The sequence below is a fragment of the Lutra lutra genome, chromosome 7, assembly GCF_902655055.1.
Source record: "Lutra lutra chromosome 7, mLutLut1.2, whole genome shotgun sequence".
Classification (NCBI taxonomy): domain Eukaryota; kingdom Metazoa; phylum Chordata; class Mammalia; order Carnivora; family Mustelidae; genus Lutra; species Lutra lutra.
Genome location: NC_062284.1, coordinates 4,121,109 through 4,140,415, shown reverse-complemented (window position 1 = coordinate 4,140,415; position 19,307 = coordinate 4,121,109). Strand labels below are relative to the sequence as shown.

Sequence of the window (19,307 nt, the reverse complement as noted above, 5' to 3'; positions counted from 1 at the left end):
GCCGCCCCGCTATGGCTTGTTTTACCCTTTATTTAACGACCCCCCCATGCAGAGCCCAACCCTTTCCTCACCGCTGATCAAAACCCAAGGGGGGAGGTGGGGGCAGGAGGCGCTTCAGGGACAGTCAGGTTTAGAAGACACTATCAGCTGGCAACGCCCCGACCCCACACCAAAAGATGGAAACAGAAGTTTACTGGAATAAATGAGACAAAGCTGCCTCGTGGAGTCAAAACGTCATCACAACAGATCTCCTCCCAAGTCTGTAATTACAGTGGGAAAGTTCACAGTGGAGACACTCGACAGGTGCTCCTTAACCCTAACCCGTGAGCACGAAATAAACACCGCAAGTGTGACAGGCTGATCCTGCCCCTCTCAATTCCATGCGCCAGCAGTGTCACTTCTGGGGGCTTCCTCCAGAAAAAGGCTGTTCTGAGGAAACATGAAACCACCCGAACTGAAGGATGTTCTACAAAGTCAGACAATACTTTTCAAAAATGTCATGAGAAGACCCGGAAAGGAAGCTGGAGGAACATGAACCCTAGGCGCGCTCGGTGATTCTGGGTGGGATCCCGGACCAGGGAAAAAGAACTGAGACATTGGGACATTAGCTAAAATCGATCATGGTTGGATCAATGTTAAATTTCCTGATTTTAAACACTGTACTGTGCCTTTGTAAAAGAATGTCCTTGTTCCTAGGAAACACACTGAAATGCTTGGGGCAAAGGTCTTGCCTCTAACCTCAGTAGACCTGAAAAAGTGCATATGCATATATATTTGCTCACACGTGTGTGCACACATTCACTGAGTCTAAAGCGACTGGGGCAAAATGGACAATTGGTAGATCTGAGTATTTGAAGTTTCTTGTACTGTATTTGTAACATTTCTCTGAAATGTTTTTCCATCAAAATTGTTATGCATTTTCACGCTGCTTGCTGTATCTGCCTCACAGAAGCAGAGGGGCAAGGGTTGGGTCACCTCCTTGCAGAAGTCTCCACACCCACGCTTGCGAACATGCCCAGCTCCACCATGGACAGAGCAGCAGATAAATGTGCAGATCACCGAGTAACAACTCCTCCTCCTTTCCCTCACTACTCAGGAACAGGCACCAGCCCCGGTCTCTATTTGACCCACAGCCTCAGCAGACCCCTAAACTCAGTGATCTATCCAGGATCCAGCCAGCGAGCAGCCCTGCTGCACTGACCCTCCCCACCCCTTCCACTCACACTTGCATCTCCTGTGTGCCAGGTCCTGGGCAGACACCACCCACCCGATCTCCCACCCACAAAGGCCAACCCTTGAACATGCGACGAGTGTTAGTTACCCTTTCAGGACAGGTTCATTAGCCCAGATTGAGTGTATCTGGGAGAGGCGGAGGATCAAACACCCAGGGCATACAGGGCAAGGAGGAAAGCATCTCCTGACTTCCACCTGCAGACAAGGTTAGTGCTCAGGACCTGCCAGGACTAGGCAGGGTGGCTGAGCTCTCCAACACGTCTGTATGGGCACTGCCCAGAGGCCACTTACAGATACTCCCACTGCAGAGCACTCTTCAGGATTTCTCCCTCCGGAAAGAACTCCTGCCCTTAGCACTAGTGGCACCCAACCCACACAGGACACAGGCAAGGTTGTTGTCCAAGGTTTATTGATATTACAGCACAGCAGAAAGATTCAAACGGCTCCACGTGGTGTTTTGAAATTCATCCCGACTGTAGGCTGAGTGACCTGCAGGTTGGACAGGCTGCCAAAGTCCTGGAAAAACAATAGAACAGGTTCAGTGTGGCTATACCGGTTTAAGATCTATGATGAATATCCTATGAGCACCGCCAGGCCATGCCTGTCACCCTCCACTAGCTTGGGGTCAGGTTGGTGGGACCCCGCAGAATCCCAACAGGGGCCTTCTCCCTGCCCCAGAGCAATAAACTCACAAGGGAGCCTACCTGAGATCTGAAGGCACATGCACCCCCAACACCCAGACATAAGGGTGCTGTCCTGTACCCTGAAGGATTTCTAACAGCATCCTGGCCTCTATCCAGTAATGTCTGCTCGTATTCCCCAGCTCCGACAACCAAACATGTTCAGACATTACCAAATGCCCTGAAGGTCAAAATCGTTTGCTTTGAGAATCACTGCTCTAGGCCACTTTCCGTGTCCTTTCCTCTCCAGGCCGGTCACAAGTAGGAAACATCACTAATGCAACTGTTAAGAGCCTGCCACATACCTGGAACTTAATATCCCTCCCAGTTTATCCTCAAAATCCAGTTTCACGGTTGACAGTAATGCTGCACTAAGGACAGTGATTATTTCTGGAGAAAATGCCCCACAGCAGACTCCAGCTTATACGGGTGACGTTTTTCTGAAGCTGGAGGCTGAGTACACTGCAGGTCATTTTGTCCACTCCCTTTTTTTTTTTTTTTTTAAGATTTTATTTATTTGACAGACAGAGATCACAAGCGGGCAGAGAGGCAGGCAGAGCGAGAGAGGAGGAAGCAGGCTCCCCGCCGAGCAGAGAGCCCGATGTGGGACTCAATCCCAGGACCCTGAGATCATGACCTGAGCTGAAGGCAGAGGCTTAACCACTGAGCCACCCAGGCGCCCCTGTCCACTCCCTTTCTGAGCGTCTTAAACATTTCATGATCATGGGGCGCCTGGGTGGCTCAGTGGGTTGAGCCGCTGCCTTCGGCTCAGGTCATGGTCCCGGAGTCCTGGGATCGAGTCCCGCATCGGGCTCTCTGCTCAGCAGGGAGCCTGCTTCCTCCTCTCTCTCTGCCTGCCTCTCTGCCTACTTGTGATCTCTCTCTGTCAAATAAATAAATAAAATCTTAAAAAAAAAAAAAAAATTTCATGATCATAAAGAAAAAACGAAGCTGCTTCAAGTCACTGTGTACTGGACTCCAAAGCCAGGCTACCGTCACCGAGCTGTGCAGAGCCAGAGAGGCCCCACGAACACAGCTCAAGCATCTGGGAAGCACAGAGAAAGCAGGGCACAGGTCTCCGGAGGGGTCAGCACGCACGCACAGAGTGACGGCCGGGACGGACAGCACGAAGAATGAGAGGACAGCCACAGAGGCCGGAAGCAAACAGAAGGGAGAGCGTCCTGGAAGTCACGGGGGAACAGCCACCAGCTTTGGGGACTCTCTTCCTGTGGAGGGCCATCTCCGCCTTCCGTAACCAGCTGACCCCGTCATGGAGGCAGCTGTCCAGTGGTTAGCAGCGTAGACGGAATCCCCAACCCAGCCGCTCCCTCTTCTTCGAGTCACCACCACCTCCTCGGGGAGGAAAGGCAGGTAAAAGGATGTGCCTCCCTGGACGGGGAGGACGGAGGAGACGGAGGACGACGGCAGCTCGTGTGGCTCCAAGAGGAGAAAGCTAGCGATGTCCTCCACCAGGGACAAAGCCCTCCTGCAGGAACCCGCCAGCACTTACCAAGAGTTTCAACATTTCCTTAGTGTCAGGATCCACTTCAATGATCTCCTGATCCAGGGCCGAGACCTATAAAGAACAGGGCAGGCCCCCAAAGGTCAGAGGGTCGTCTCTCCCTGTCCCCGCCGTTTCTCCAAGATCGTTCAACCAGAGATGGAGGGGGATGCCCAGCAGCCCCCACGGTGAGCAGCCTGCCGAAGGGCTCCAGGTCCCGGGCTGCCCTCTTCCGCTGCCCCTCCGTAAGCCCTCGCCGGCGCCCAGTCTGCAGAAGACCTCAGGCGGCGGCCAGCGGCCCGGGAGTGCTAGGCTCCGGCAAACCACGACACGCGCAGCGGATTCTGGGGCACCTACACTGGGGGCGGGGGGACTGCGGGTAGGGGACCCCCCCAGACTGGCCGGAGGCGGACCCCGCGAGCTCACCTCGGGCACGTAGTTGTCCCTCCGTTCTCGCTCCTCCTCCTGCAGCTTGATGGAGATGCCCCTCACCGGGCCCCTCTGAATGCGCTTCATCAGGTGCGTGACGTAGCTGCGGGACACACGCCCGGCAGCCGCGTGAGCCGCGGCCGCCGCACGGACGAGGGCCGGCGCCCCGGGCAGCCCGCGCAAGCCTCCGAGCCGCAGGACCGCCCGCAGGGAAGCCCGCCGCGCGCCCCTCGCGCGCCCCTCTCTGCCGGGCCCGCCGGCTCACCCTGCGATCTTGTTGCGGAGCTTCTTGCTGGGGATGATGGCGATCTCCTCGCACACGCGCTTGTTGGTGTGGAAGTCGTTGCCCAGGCGCGTGTAGTACTTCTCGATGATGACCCGGGCCGCCTTCTTCACGGTTTTGGTGCGGACGCGGCCCTGCGAGTGGGAGAGCACAGCGTCACCCGCGAGCCAGGACAGCCCTCCGACGGCGGCGGCGGGGTCCGCGGGCTGGGGCTGAGCCCGGGACGGGAGGAGGGCCGGCCGGGCATCGCCGGAACGCGGGGCTCAGCGCGGAGGCCAGCGACCCGCGGAAGCTGAGGGCTGGCGGGGCCCCGCGCCCCTCCTCGAGGGCTGGGGGCCGCGGAAAGCAGCGGATGGAGGACGATTGTAGCGGACCAAGGCCTCGGGCCAAGATACCTACCATGTTGGCGGGTATAGTAAAAGAGGAAACAGGAAGCACAAGCGAGGCCTATAAGGCGCGGCCAGAAAGGCGCTTCCGGCTAACCCGGGACACTCAGAGCTGTCTCGGGTGCTCCACAGCGACCCCCAGCTCAGCGGGGCGGAAGTGCAGGCGGCCCGCAGCAATCTGGTGGGCGGGGCAAGCTCCTGGCCCGCCCCTCCGTGGGCGCGGCTGCCGCTCACTCCGTTCCTAAGGCTCTGTCCGCCCGCGTCTTCTGCTCCTTGGTTCTCCAACAGGATCGTTTTATGTTCCGTAGACTAGAAGGCGTGCAGGTCTTCTGCACACGCCTGAGAGACGGAGGGAGGCTTTAGCGTCCCTGGGACGGCGATTCGGGAGCGTGGAAAGGTAAGGAGGTAGGGATGGTGCCCCGCCCAGGACCCTCAGCCTCAGGGACTTGCCTTTTCTAGTCTGGGAGAGGGGTGCCACTTTGAGAGGCTGATCCCGTTTCTTCCAAGTCTTTACTCAAGCGTCACATTATCAGAGGGGCTTCTCCTCCTTTGGTCCTTTTTTAGCAGCATCATCCTTTTTAAGCTGCTTGTCATGGTGACTTGTCTTAGTTTCTCCACTGAGGGTGAGCTCCAAGACGGGAAGGGCCGTTTTGCTTAGTGAGTCCCCAGGGCCCCCCATAAAGCAAGCTCTCAAACGTGGAAGCAGAGGACCAGGTTCGCCTGCAGCGCCCCCAACCATGGAGGCACCTCCCGGTGAGCATGGTCTTCAGGCTGTTGCTGATGCTCCCATCCCCAAGCCAGGCCCTTCTGAAGCCCACCGCCCTTCTGAAGCCCACCGGAGCAGACCACCCCTGGCATACCCTGCCCCCGCCCTCCAGCTCTGCTCCCGCCCCCCCTCCCCAAATCTGCTGAAGCAAGTCCCAGCCCCCCTAATGACTTCAGGAAAGGCTGGCTGGCCAGGTTGCTGGAGTTAAGGGCCACGGGGCTGAGCCTCCCTCATCCCTCAACTCACTCCTGGTCACCTTGGCTAGTGCCATCTGACTTTGAACTGATTGGGAATGGAAGGCCGGAGGACAGGAAGCCCTCTACCTGAAAGTGGCTCTGGACAAGATGGGGACAGAGGGGAAGAAAGATGTCACTGTAGGAAAAGGAGAAAAAGCAGAGACCAAAAGGGAGGATCACAGTCCTCTGGGGGAGCTGCAGTCACTGACTTTACCAGCAAACTTCTGTCAGGCAGCTGCCAGCCAGGCCCCCGGGGAAAGAGGAGGGCTCTTCTTCTTGGCTGGAGGACTCCCCCACGCCCTCCAACAGTGAGTTCTTGTACCTCTCACCAGAATGATGCTTCACTGTGCCAAGTTCCCTCTACCTCGGACTAAACTGGAATCCAAATGATCAGTGTAGGCGCTGGGCCCAGGCACAGCCTACCTTTTCCAGATCATCAGCGGACCCGCTCACAAATCCTGGGAGCCTGTGACAGAGTCCAGAGTAACGGGGCTCTCTGAAGAATACCAGCAAGTGCATTTCTCCCTCTCAGAGAGGAACTGGGTCAGCACAGGTGAGTCCAAGATGATGGAAAGCCTTCCCAGAAGGCTTGGGAGAGCTTGAGAACAAGTGGCCTGAGGAGCTGTGCCTCCATTTTCTCCAAGCTGGGTCTGGGGCTTTGAGAAGCGTAAGCATAAGGGCTTTTTATGCTTGGATCAAAGCTACCCACCCGCCAGAGAGGCGTCTCCAAGATGCATTTGACCACGGAAGTGACCAAGATGTACTTGGAGGGGCAGGTCTCCCCATGGCCCCACCATCAACCTGGGCTGGAATCCCATCACAGAAAATCCAAAGAAACACGAATTTTTACTCTGCAGTCTTATGACCCTGTGGCCCCCTGGCTCCCGCACCGCAGACACAGAGACAGAACGAGAACTCTGCTGCAACGTGTTTATTATGTGCCAAAAAAACTACACCACAGCTTACTCCACACATCTGTAGGAGAGTGCAGTCTTGCCTGCATATGCTACAATGAGGTAGAGACTTCACACACAGCTTCACGAAACCCACAGAGTAGCTGGGATATGCAACAATGCAACGGCAGCTCAGCAGGAGGGAGGGGGGTTATGACACTGGTTCTTTGGCACACAGCTTCCCAAAGAGGGGCAAGTAGGTTTTTTGTTTTTTGTTTTTTTTTTAAAGAACAAAGAAAAAGTCAAGTTTTCAAATTCCAGTAGCATTTCAGTGACTGCAACTGTTGCTTCATACACTTCTCAAATGAAAGAAATAAGGGAAGGGTACTTGTCCCCTCTGAGAGAAAGGGCTCCTGTGAGCCTTCATCTGCCCCCACCGAAAAGCAGCCCTTTTTTTAGCTCAGTTACAAAAGAAAAAAGTCCTGTGACTTTGTGATTAAAAACTTCTATCAACCCTCCCCCCCACGTAAGTGCAACTTAAGAAGGTGCCATAAACCATTTAAAACTATACACAGCAGCCGCTCAAATACCGCTTATCCGGTCCAGTTTCAAATCCGAAAAAAAATTTTTATTCTTGGTTGCAAATGCCTTGATTTGCAACTGTGAGAAACAGTGACCAGCAGTCCCCCAGACACAAATTTGCTATAATGTTAAAAGCTGCCAGGAAAGAAAAAAAATCTCTTGTTCCAAACGACTTAAAAACTGTTTTAAGGAGTGTAAAAAGGAACCGGTAAAAACCCTCGAGCGTAAAATATGAAATATGATTTTGGTTTAAATGAAGAGCAAAGTCTCCTTGTTGTTTACAGTAAAAAACACCAGCTGAACACTCAGTTTATGCCGTTCAGGTGGGGGTTAAATAAATGGAAAGGCACTGTATGGCAACTGCAAGAATGAAACCGAGACCTGCGTATCACCACCATCAGTATTGCAAGGAATGTAAAAAAGCGCTTTTAATAAATAAACCTAGATGTAGGCATCGTGTCAATACCTTCCGGACACGTAGTTCTTTTTTGCTTTTCATCGGCAAAATGAGGAACTAAAATCTGGGAAAACTACAGAGTCGCTTGGAGGGTGAGCCAGAGGTCCTTGCCCTGGCGCACCCCCTGAAAACAAAACCCGACAGAACTCATTGTGCATTAATTAGTGCAGAAACAAAGACAGATTCAGCAAGTGCAAAGGTGACTATGATTTTCCCTTGTCCTTGGGAAGCCAGCTCCCTGGTCGCCGGGGGCAGGATGGTGCAGGCAGCTGCCTGACCTGCCAGCCTTGGGCGCCACAGGCCACCGGGCACGGCCAGCCCCTCTAGCTGGCATCTCGGTTCTTCTGGTTCCGCATCAGGGGGCTGTGGTGGCGCAGGCCCTCCATGCTGTGCCGCCAGTGCCAGCAGCTCCGGCAGAAGTACTTGAAGCACACCTGGTTGGGGGAGAAGGAGGAGAGAAGCCGGGCTGTCAGCACCAGCCGGGGGGAGGGGAGGATGCAGGAGCTGCCCACCTGCTCTGCTGGAGAAGGAGCGGGGATTCCTGGCGGCCTCCATGCAGTTAGAAGGTATGGTCTCGGGGAACATTCTCCCCCCCTTCCCCTGACCCGACAGAGGCCTGACTAACCGCAGCAAACCCACTAAGTGCCCACCTCAAGCAAACGTGCTGGGCTCCTACCATGTACAGAGATGGGGCCAGCTCCCTGCACTCCCTCCTACCACCGGGCTGCTTGTCAGGGCCCCTGCCCTGCTCACCTCCTACAGAGCAGCTACATCATATGGCTGCTAATTTGGGAGAACATTCAAAGACAGCTGCTCCCGTCCTAATGCTAGGCATGCTGCACTGAGAAGAGGCAGTGGGGTGTGCACCACAGTCCCGGTCCTACCTCTGGCTAGCCGTGCCACCTCAGCCAACCCACCAGCCTTTGAACAATTACCCGAGCATGGGGTCATCTGTGAACAACAGGGACATGCAGGAGTCTGCTAGAAGAGGCTCATCAGAGAGATCTGTGTTCTGGGCTTTACCTAATAACCTGAATTTACTCACACCCCCCCCCCCCCCCCATGGAGCCTCCAGTTTAACTCTTCCCTGCCTGAGCCTCTGGCCCTCCGCAGTCAGCAACACTGCAGAAAAATCAAGCATGGCTGACCACTAGTGGCTGAACAGGCCCTCCCCAAACCTCCCCGAACTCTCGTCCCAGTATGGGACCAGGCCAGCCGCATGGACACCCCTTGGAAACACTGCCCAAACACACCCAGAGCCCTCCTCCCTGCCACCCAGGAACATTCAACAGAAAGCTCCCCACTTCTGACAATTGTGGAGAGAAACCAGGTGCAAATATCTGGAGTCTGGAGGCTCACAAGTGAAGAAGGGGTCCTCAAGGAGGGGCTGACCAGTGGAGAAAGGCCTGATTCGAACTACTGTGCCCAGGGACACCTGGGTGTGATCCCAGAGTCCTGGGATCGAGTCCTGAGTGTGGCTCCTTGCTTGGTGGGGAGCCTGCTTCCCCCTCTGCCTGCTTGTGTGTTCTCTCTCTCTCTGACAAATAAATAAATAAACCTTAAAAAAAAAAAAAAAAAAAAAAGAACTACTGTGCCTGGCTCACAGGTGCTGCTAACCATACCCACCCAGGTTCCTTTCATCTGCAAAGACATCATGCCACCAGCAAGGGGAAGGGCAGGGTATCAAGACTCAACAAAGTTTCCCAAGGACTTGTTTCCCTGGTCTGACCATCAGGGAATATGACTGCTGCCTCCTTCATGCTTTCGTAGACAACCCCAAGAGCACCAACCTTCTAGGGACAAATGTGGCATGACAATTTTTAATTGAGGGCAGGGACTTCCTAGACATTTCAAGCACACTGGGGACTCACCTGATCTCGACAGAAGAAAGGACCAGGCTGAGAACTGCAGATATGACACAGAGAATCCTCTAGGTAGGGGTCAATCTGAACCTACACAATGCGAAAACAGGAGAATGAGCACTCTTCTCGCCAGGAGGCCAGATGGGCCAGGAGAGAGGGGACGTTACTGGGGTATACACGGGAGTGCAGGAGGTCTCGTTTTAAAGGGGAGAATTATGGGCAGAGTACAAACAGAGTCCATCGAGGACAGATGTGCACAAGGCCAGGCTGGCAGGCTCCAACACCCATCACCGCGTCTGCACGGGTTTCTGGGCACATCAGTGCTGGCAATCCATCACCCGGCAAAAGGTGTGTTCAGAGGATACACGTCAGGTTGGAGAATGGGAAGCCAGGCTGCCCAAGCAACACCAGTCAAACCGCCAGTGAGCGGAGACCCCTCCCAAGCTGAAGAGGCTCCACGGTCCCAGCTCCCCTCCCTCCTGGAGCCTGCCACCGCCTGGCCATGCCCAACCCCAGCCTCACTTGGCCCACTCCCTGCGCACCCCCAGCAGGGACCGACTCCAGGCCCAGGCCTGCCCTGGGTAGTGAAGACCCAGAGTAAGGGCAGAGACCAGCGCACTCACCTTCTTGGTGAACTTGGTGGTTTTGATCTCCACAAAAGCAGCACTGACTGCTTTCAGGTAACTGCGTTGGTTATTGAAAGTCACACGGCCAGACCCTAAGAACAAGAGAACAAAACCTACCTTCTAGCCAAATTCTCCCAAATGCTACTTCTCAACACTCAGGAAACCCTGGCTCTAGGGCTGTCAGACAGACATATATAAGACACTTATGTAATTTTAAGTCTTTGAGTAGCCACACTGAAGTGAAAAGAAAGTGGTGCAATTAATTTTTATAATATAATTAATTACACCCAATATATCCCAAATATTATCATTTGAACACGTGGCACTAGGCATATTTCAAGCATTCAGCAACCCCATTTATTAAATGGTGTAGTTCCGTGGACCGCGGGGGCACAGACCACTCAGGAACCAGGAAGGATCTGCTGATGGAGATGGGGGCAGGCAGAGACTCGTGGGGTGCACACAGATGCACAGGCAGGGTCCACACTGGGAACCAAGACGCAGAGAGAACACCCCTCCAAAGGGCCGGCAGCAGGCAAACCCCTCCCAGCAGCAGGCAAACCCCTCCTGGCCTGGAGGCCCTCCGGAGATGCAGCAGAGAAGCCAGAAGAAGACTCCTCCTGCCCAACGCTGCCTCTGCCCTGCAGCCTCTCCCGTCCCTGTTCCCAGCCTGCAGTGCAGCCCTGACTAGCACACCGAACTCCTTCCCGACCAGACTCAGGGTGGGCAGGCAGAGTAAGCACCTGGGGAGACGGGTTAGCCCTGCCTTGATCACACAGTTCAGGCCCTGCTCTACCTCCAAACCCCACCACCAAGATTATTCTGCTACGGCTGAGGAATGAACCTCCTTTCCCGGGGGGCTGACCAAACACCCAGCCATGAGGGCCACAGACTTCCTTCCCTCAGCAGGACAGCATAGGCCATGAGGACACTCTGCTGCCCGAGTCACCAGTGTTGTCCTTCAACCTGATCTGGTCTCTGACCCTAGAGACAAGGCCACTTTTCAAGAACTCTTAATTTGAAAAACAGGCACGTTCAGGGAGGTCCCGGCCTTTTAATGAGTTGTTGTTGCTGCTGATGCAAACTGGTTCGGCTATGAACTCTGAGCTTCCAAACAAAGTTCCGGTCTCCCCGTCACCTCCTGTGATCTCCTACCACTTTCTCCCCTTTCGTGGGCGGCGGTGGGAGAGTGGAGGGTGCAAGGAGCAGTACCGACAGCTTATCTAGAAAATGCTGCTGCGCTGCTGGTGGATGCTGACCTGCAGACCTGGGTCCGGCCTCCCTCTCCGCTCCCGTGGGAAGTATTACGATCTCGGTCTAGCAAGGTCCCAGGGGCCACCAAGCTTTCCCACAGAAGTGGGACACTTACCAATGGGATACTTGTGCTTATCTGTGTCAATCCCAGCGTACACCACTCCACCAAATAGGTCGTTCAGGATGGCTGCCAGGGCCTCGGCGTTGAGCATCCCATGCAGAGCACCGACAAACACCGTCCTGCTGGGGTCGAGTCTCTGAGATGGGCTCCGGACAAAGTTGCTGTCAGCCAAGACCCAGGGGATCACCTGCACCTGGAAACCACCCAGAGGTGTGTGAGCCCTGGCAGGGAGCCAGAGAGAGACAGGCTGTAGTGCCACGAGGCACGTGCCCGGCAGCGGGGGCGTGGGTGTACTGCCCAGTCCCAGGTACACAGGCGCTCAGCAGCCACCTCACCCCAACCACAGCTGGGTTTCACGCAGTCTATGTGTCCCAAGTGGGGAAAACAAGTGGAACAGCAGCCGCTCATCCTGGAGGGCAAGCATTGGGCTGTGGTTCCAGCAGAGGACCACAGAGCCACCAAGAGCACGACGTCCTTGGCGTAGGAAGGACTCAGAGACTGAAGGAGACGAGCTGGAAGGACAGAGGGTGGGGATGCTCAAGGTCCCACTAGGAGACGGTCACTGGCCCAATGTGCACGCGAGCAAGCGTGTGCCAGGGGCAGTGGGAGTGACTGGAGACAGGCAGGGTGGACAGCTCACAGGGTAGTGTCATGGCACAGCAGGAGCTGTGTCCTTTGCCCCATGAGTCCCCTGAGCCTAGAACAAAATCTGGCAGAGTACCCCATGAGGAAATGCGCTGACAGATGACTGGTGTTTTTGGAAAGTTGGTTCATGAAGATCCAACAATGACAACACCAGAAAGTCTCAAAACGGGAAGAGATCGGAGACAGAAGCTACAGCTGAGAGGACCTGAAGGTCCAGGGGACACTGGACACAGAACAGCCCAAGACCAAGAAGATTCTTTGACAGAGGAGGCCGCACAAGTCGGACCACCTGCCTGGTGGGAGACTGAAGAGTTGGGGCTGAGGGAGTCCAGGCCGAGAAGACCCTGGGATGAGCCACCTGACGCCAGTTACCAGGGAAAGCTCATTTCAGGGGAAGATGAAAAATCCCATGTTGCTTTTTCCACCCTCATGGGTAGAAGTATCACGTCTTGGCCAAATCCCAGGGGCCAGCAAGCTTTCCAAGCATTCTCTTACACTGCGTGTAAGAACCTAAGACAGGACATCCCCAAGAAGGGGGGACATCCTCAAGGAGGACATGAGGCGTCTACGGCCATACCACCCTGAACGCGCCCGATCTCATCTGATCTCGGAAGCTAAGCAGGGTCGGGCCTGGTTAGTACTTGGGTGGGAGGACATGAGGCTGGAGAAGGGAGTGGAGCAGAGCCACAGGAGTGAGTAACTGAAGTGACAGGGAAAGAAGAGAAGAGAGTCCAGTACTGACTGCCCTGGTGGCGGGGAGGGGACACAGGAGGGGAGAGTCTGAGAGGAAGAAGAACCAGGACAGCCTCGAGTCAGCACATCATAGACCAACTGCAAGGTGAAGAGGTGGGGACGAGATAGGGAGGGGCCAGCAGGGGCACTGATCTGGGCCAGGGGCCTGTAGGACGGCCATGGCAGCCCCTCACCATGAAAGCAGGAACAGGGATGATGGAGCAGGTTAATCAAGTCCTGGAGTGTAACAAGGTTGGGGAGCTGCACGAGCCCCACACAGCAAGAAGCGGCGGCGGCCCCCAAGACCAGCTTACTGTACCACTGAGAGTGTGAATCAACATGAGGAAACAGCTATAAAGAGCCAGGCTTGTTACTTGGATTATTTTATTTTAAATCCGATGTGACCAGCTCAATAGTGTTCTTCTCCCTTCACCCTACAAATTTTAACTGACTTTACTTCCTAGAGCAGTTTCCAGTCCACAGAGAAAATGAGCTGGGAGCAGAGCTCCCACGTTGTCCCTGCTCCGATGCACACACGGCTCCCCCGCTCAGAACAGCCTGCCCCACGATCAGGGAACGTGCGCCAATACAGCATCACCCCTGAAGTCCATGCTTTACCTTAGGGCTTAATCTCGGTGCCTGCTGCACATTCTGGGAGTTCTGACAAAAGTGTGATGACAGGATCCCCCCACTGTGGTGTCAGCCGGAGTGGTCCCAGGGAGCTACAAACCCCCAGTGTTCCACCTATGCCTTCCTCCCTCCCTCCTCCAGCAACCCTGGCAACTGCTCGTTTTTTTTACCACAATAGCCATTGCATGTCCCATTTTATAAATGAGGAAATGAAGGTTCAGATATATTAGATATCTAGTCCAGTATCGCAGAAGTGATGTTCTCTGGAACCAGATTTTTAAAACGACAACACTGATCTGAGCACAAAACTTCTTTTGACCATTGGCCAAGAGGTTCTCCATGGATGGTGTGGGCTAAGGAGAAGTTCACCCACCACGGACTGGGAGGTCAGGAGGCACAGCCTGAGGGCAGGACAAGGGAGAAACAGCTATAGATTAGCAGTTAATTCCAAGTACAGAAAGCTGCTGTTTTCTATTTCATTTCATTTGGGACAGAGATGTTGGCTGGAAAAAGGGCTGGGACATCGTCTGATCACCACAGGCAGGAGCACACACATGCCGGCCAGTAAGGCCCGGCCAGTAAGGCCCAGGAGGTTGGTTGCCTTTCTACTATAACAGAGTATTTTGTTGTCCTTACTGTAGCACGGGAGGAATGCTCTCCCACAGTCCGCGTGGTTGCCTGCCCCATGAAATCCACGGCCTCACATGCCAAGCACACAGCCCAGAGAGGACATCGTGCCGACTCACCTCCTTGCAGCGCATCCTTCGGCTGGACATCTTAAAATAATATTCACTCAGACCGTCTGGGCTCAGGGGGTCATGAGAGCAAGCCTGAAGCAAGGCCCGGACAGACTTCTCTAGTTCGAAGACCAGATACACATACCCTATTTCCAATGAAAGGAGGAACAGTATTAACATCCCTGGGGTGGTTACTCCTCAGCCTTGGTTTTGTAGGAGGGGGTTTCTTCCAAGACAATTGGCCTCGTGTGTAAGATACATGTCTGTCCTACTCCTGGAATGTCTTTCTGAATAGAAGCACTTGCCAGGTCAGGTGGCTGGGCCAAGGGAGGGAGAAGCACGCTGTCTCCCACCCAAGGGAGGGAAAGGACAAGGTGGGACACAGGATCTCATCATAACCATATGGCTCTTCATCCCAGAACACACAACACGTTCCAGTTTGCAAAGCCAGGCTGGCCTGGGGCAGGGAGGATGACAGGTCTGTGGCCAGTCTGCTGGGGCAAAGAAGTATTGCTTTAAAAGCCTAGTTAGAGCACTGGTTCGGTTCATCTGAACACTTTCGGTGGAGACGGGGCAGAGTGAAAATAGCACCTTTCTACAGGGAGGGGATCTCGTTTCAGACCAGTAAGGAATCAGATGCTTGGTCCTCATTCCTGCCAACTCCAAAGGGATCTCAGAATTAGGTCAGGCAACAATGTAACTGGGCAAGAAAGGCAGGCACAGGAAAGCTCTTCGGACGCCTCAGTCAGAGAGGAAAGTAGCTGCTGGGGTTCAGGTTTGGAGGGACGTGCACCAGGAAGTTGCCCACAGCAAGACGCACAGGCAGCCCCGACTGCAGTGTAAGTAAGTGTGGACAGATGGGACGTGAGCTCAAGGAAGCAGAGGGCGTGTGCTGGGTTGGAGAGGAGTGCCAACAGCTGAACGTTCTGTGCCCTGGAGTGCCCAAACCATGTTACCAGCATGCAGCTGGGCCAGCCCAGCATCCCTCAGTGCAACTGCGTACTAGGGAGGGGAAAAAAAAAGCTCCTACCATGTCTGTATTACCTTTAGGCATATTACCTTTGGGAGGACACCGGGGGTGCTTGCCATCCTTACCAGGCCACTCCACACTCAGAGAGCCAAAAACACGGAAGGTGTTAACCAATCCAGCTGCAAGAAGATGGAAAAGAATGGCAGAAACTGATAAACCCCCCCACCCCGGGACGGCGCAGCACAGGACCACCAGTGCTCTTCTCTCAGACTTGTCTCCCTTACAAACAACTCAGAATTGACCCTGGGGTCTCCGGTGACAAGTGTAAGCACCAGACACAGAAGCAATACATGGTCTACAAAATGCACCCCTGCCCTCACTTACTGCTGATACCCGGAGCTCGGGCCCCGCTTCAGCCCTGGCCTCAAGTCCAAATTTAATGTTCTTGAGACAAGGCCCACCTTCAGTGCTCAGAGCAGCGGGCTTCAGAGGCAGCTCACCTTCCGTAATATCCCAAGGAACCCCTCCTAGGAACACCTTGCAAGAGTAGATGGGGTTCTTGTAGTTCCGGGGAGGAAGCTGGCCACTCCAGGTACAGGTGGCTTCATTCACAGCTTTGATGACAACAAAGAGAGAAATGGGTCAGAGGATCAACAAAGTCACTGCTCTTTTCTGGGATGAACTTATCCAGGAAGAACAAGACAGGCCACGGTCCCAGCCTGGCTGCCTGGGAGGACATCCATGAGTATTCTGAAAGGCAAGAAACCTTAAAACTCATCAAACCAGTCAGCCTGGTAGGACAACTCTAAATCACTAATTCTGTTGCCACTAGAACACAGAAGAAGAGCAAAGCAGATGTATAGGGTGAAAATGATCACAACCCAAGCGATTTTCAAACATGTGACTGATAAGCTAACCACAAAGCTGTTTAATCTAGTCATGGCTTACAATACTAGTTTCTAATTACTCTAAAGTCAACAAAGCAATTCTGTTTACAATGTCCTATATGCTTACTGATCCAAACTGGCCTTCTCCCCGGATGTTCGCATGAAGAACATACACTACTGTTTCCCAGTGTTCACTCTGAACTCAGTCACAGAAGTCAGGACACAGCCAGTAAAAACTGGCAGGAGCAGCCCAACAAGATGAGAATGTCTCCATTGTTCCCCACCTCAGAACCATGTCCTATCACTGCCAGAGCGAGCTTCATGGCACCTGAACAGACACTGGGCCGTCCTTGATGCCAATGCTGTGAGATAACAGATTTTCCCCCCAAACACCCCGCTTCCTATTTATACCAAATGCAAGTCTGTCTAAACCCACTGTGACATTTCTCTGACTCAAACAGCTTATTAAGGAATCCTTCTCACTGTACAGAGTAGAAACCATCTTCTGGTTGGCCTGTTCTGAAAACTTCTAGAGGCCTCTCTGTTCTTGGCGACCAGCTTGGCCTTTAGCCCGTCTCAGTCTGTTCCTTTCCAGATCAGTGGGGACTGGCTAGCCCTTGCCCATTTTAGTCCCTCAGCCCTAGGGCAGACAGCCAATGAAGCCAACCATCACGTCCATCCAGGACAATGACATGGAAGCTCATTCCTTAAAAGGCACAGGCCTGATGTGTTGCTACGCCAAGAACTTGGGTACCATCAACAATATTTTGCAAACAAAAACATAAATCAATATAATGGTCTCATCCAAAAGCAAGGTAATGTCATTTCATAGGCAAACAATGGCACTAGTACAAACATGGGTTGCCAAAACCATTAAGCGAACAGGGTGGCAGAAACAGCAGGGGAGAACGAGATCAGGTCCGGCTCTGTGATGGAAAAGATGGACAAACTGAAGCCTACAGAAACAAACGGATGGACACACTGAATATTCGCTTGGTCTTCAACTCCAGAACCTTAGGAGAGTGGTCCGTGCATCTCTCTAAAGCTTTGGTAAACAACTTACCAAGACTCCTTAACTTCCAAGTACTGGTAATAAGATGAGGGACAGATTCCATACGTGTTTAAGAGAATGTAGTGATAAAACCTAAACATTCCCGAGAAACCAGGACATCCCTTACCTTAGAGGCTGACCCAAGGACCACCTACCCCACAGTACATCCCTGAGGAGACCAGTCAGAAAGCCTCAGGGAAGAAAGCTCCAGCATGGGTTGTGTCTGACCCATCTCTGAATTAGAAAGGGGAGAGGTAGACACAATCCTGGACATCGCTTCCAGGGTTTCTCCTGAATGCACCCACCCGTGAAAGAACCAAAGCAACACCGGTACACAGCCAGTCTCCATGGGAGAGCACAACAGAGAGGTGGGTCCAACCCCATATGGGCACAGCCTCTTTCCTCTCTGCTCGGCCTCAGAGAAGTTCTGGAGTTGGTCCCACCAGCGCTTACTCCACGGAATGGACCAGAGACAGTTCAGCAGTCTGTGAACTAAGGTCACTTACTCAGTGTGCCCAGAATCAGGCCCCAGGCCCCAGGCATGGCCAGGGTCACACTCACCTGCTGCTTGCCGGTGCAGCCTGGCCTCTCTCTCGATGCTGAAGGGGTCTTTGGGAGCTTCCAGGAGGTCCCAGGATGGCCACACAGAAGCCCCTGGCCATCTCTTGGATGCACTTGTTGGGGACGGGCTGACGGCAGCGAGAGCAGCTTGCTCTTGATCCATCCGGGACGCAACCCCCATCTTTAAAGGGTCTCTGGGACCACCGCCCGTCAAAGACAGGAAGGGCAGGGGAGGGGAAATACGAAGACTTGACTAGGGGAGGAAAAAGGAAGATGCAAGTTTTTAAAGGACAGTTTTGTTATAAAAGTAATAATCATAATCTATATAGAAATTATATCACTTAGCTCTGGCATTTTCTCTTATGCATTTTCTTCCTATGCATTTTTTATTAGTTGTCCTTATACTAAAATTTAAACAAATCCTTTTTTCCACTTCTTTTCATATTCCCAGGCAGCCTTCACAATCATTTTTAATTAATTTACGATAATCTATTTAGGGAACAAGCTACATTTCACTAACCTATTCCCCTACTGTTTAAATTTAGACACATTCCAAGTTTTCAGGATTGTAAATACAAATTTTAAGGTATAGTTTCTTGCTTTGTGTAGCTTTTTTTTTTTTTTTTTTTGGTCCAATTCCTAGAGGCAAAATGACAAAATGCTTTCTAGGAGGTTCTGCTTTCTGTCAGAAATGTATGAGATTGTGGGTTCCACTATAAGCTTGCGTCAGGGCTCTACATTTTACTAACTTAAGTGGGTAAAAATGATACATTATAAAAAAAAAAAAACCACAAACTAATTGCTCAGAATGTTTCCTAGAAATTCAAATTCTGCCTGTATTTCCCTCTGCCGTGAGCTGTCTGCCCACAACCCTTCATCAAATAACCCTTGGGGTTGGGTATCTGAGAGAATTCTTTCAACAAAATCCCAAAATATTGAAGGTAGTTATGTGGTAAATTTCCAAGACCGAGCCCCATCTGAATCAGCACAGGCAGAACCAGAAGCATCTAACCCCATTTTACAGGGGAGTCAACTACAGCCCAGACAATCAAAGGGACCTGCTTCTGGTTCCTGTTCTGGAAACATGGCCTAAATGGATAAAACCAACAGGCAGTGGAACACCAATGCCAGCTTTCGTATTCTAGGACAGGTGGACAGGAGACCAGGCAGGTGCTAAAAGGTCAAAGGATGGATGGGAAAGTAACTACGTCCAGCGCTACCAGTCCTGGATACAGAGAAGAGGGTAGGAAGAGCAGCCATCGTATGCACTCAGCTGTGAGCTGGTGAGGGGGAGTGGCAGCAGAGAAAGTCGGGTGCAGAAGGCACCTGACATTGTATTTGATTTGAGGATGATTTCTCCTTGCCACTCCCATGTATGTACTTCCCCCACCCCCATCCCTTGTCTATTCTAATCCACCCGCCAATTCTCCTCAGCGCAGGTGCTGCTCCCGTCACACACAGCTGCGGACAAGGGGCGTGTGGTCACGAATTAACCCTGAAGCAACAGTTCACAGATTCGTCACGGCCTCACCCGGAGAGGTGACACGGGTCAGTGGGAACAGAGGAGCTCCAGTCAGTCTGATCTGGATTAAAATCCTGGCTCTGATAATTACTAATGTGTGATTTGTAAAATCTTCACTTAGAAATCTGAGAGAATACACGTCAAGGTATGTAAACATCCTGTTTCCAGGCTAAAGAAAACCACCAAGCAGGTCAAGAAAGACAACAGTGCAGGACTCCCATATTCACTTTTGAAATGAACTATTTCTCAAAGTGCTTGAAGTA

The 19,307-nt window shown here is 52.9% G+C and overlaps 2 protein-coding genes and 1 long non-coding RNA gene across 13 annotated transcripts in view; 1 reads left to right on the top strand and 2 right to left on the bottom strand.

Annotated features, from left to right (window-relative positions):
• Positions 1-1,624: 1,624 nt before the first annotated feature.
• On the bottom strand, positions 1,625-4,674 carry RPS17 (ribosomal protein S17). The gene is made up of 5 exons (XM_047737577.1): positions 4,526-4,674; positions 4,109-4,260; positions 3,841-3,946; positions 3,424-3,489; positions 1,625-1,749 (listed from the first exon to the last, which is right to left on the bottom strand). Exons 1-5 carry the CDS (start codon positions 4,526-4,528, stop codon positions 1,669-1,671), a joined length of 408 nt encoding a protein of 135 aa, XP_047593533.1. The 5' UTR covers positions 4,529-4,674; the 3' UTR covers positions 1,625-1,668.
• On the top strand, positions 4,138-19,098 carry LOC125104753 (uncharacterized). The gene is made up of 3 exons (XR_007128722.1): positions 4,138-4,281; positions 14,532-14,535; positions 19,087-19,098. It is a non-coding gene; the product is annotated as an uncharacterized LOC125104753 (long non-coding RNA).
• The window catches only part of CPEB1 (cytoplasmic polyadenylation element binding protein 1), a 92,329-nt gene continuing 79,452 nt past the window's right edge, over positions 6,431-19,307 (bottom strand). For 9 of the 11 annotated variants that reach the window (XM_047737571.1, XM_047737565.1, XM_047737566.1 and 6 more), the window contains 8 exons: positions 17,523-17,775; positions 15,524-15,637; positions 15,098-15,202; positions 14,063-14,199; positions 11,304-11,502; positions 9,932-10,026; positions 9,318-9,398; positions 6,431-7,880 (listed from right to left, as the gene is read on the bottom strand). In XM_047737571.1, the coding sequence (XP_047593527.1) occupies positions 7,770-7,880; positions 9,318-9,398; positions 9,932-10,026; positions 11,304-11,502; positions 14,063-14,199; positions 15,098-15,202; positions 15,524-15,637; positions 17,523-17,775 (1,095 nt within the window). In that variant the 3' untranslated portion in view covers positions 6,431-7,769. The remainder of the gene's footprint in view (positions 7,881-9,317; positions 9,399-9,931; positions 10,027-11,303; positions 11,503-14,062; positions 14,200-15,097; positions 15,203-15,523; positions 15,638-17,522; positions 17,776-19,307) is intronic. The other 2 variants (XM_047737567.1, XM_047737568.1) reach the window with 1 other exon arrangement.

Excerpts from the sequence above, each read along its gene's own strand:
- RPS17 (XM_047737577.1), bottom strand. Across the intron at positions 3,490-3,840 it reads GGGACAACTACGTGCCCGAG|GTCTCGGCCCTGGATCAGGA; the intron begins GTGAGCTCGCGG and ends TGTTCTTTATAG. Across the intron at positions 1,750-3,423 it reads AGGAAATGTTGAAACTCTTG|GACTTTGGCAGCCTGTCCAA; the intron begins GTAAGTGCTGGC and ends TTGTTTTTCCAG.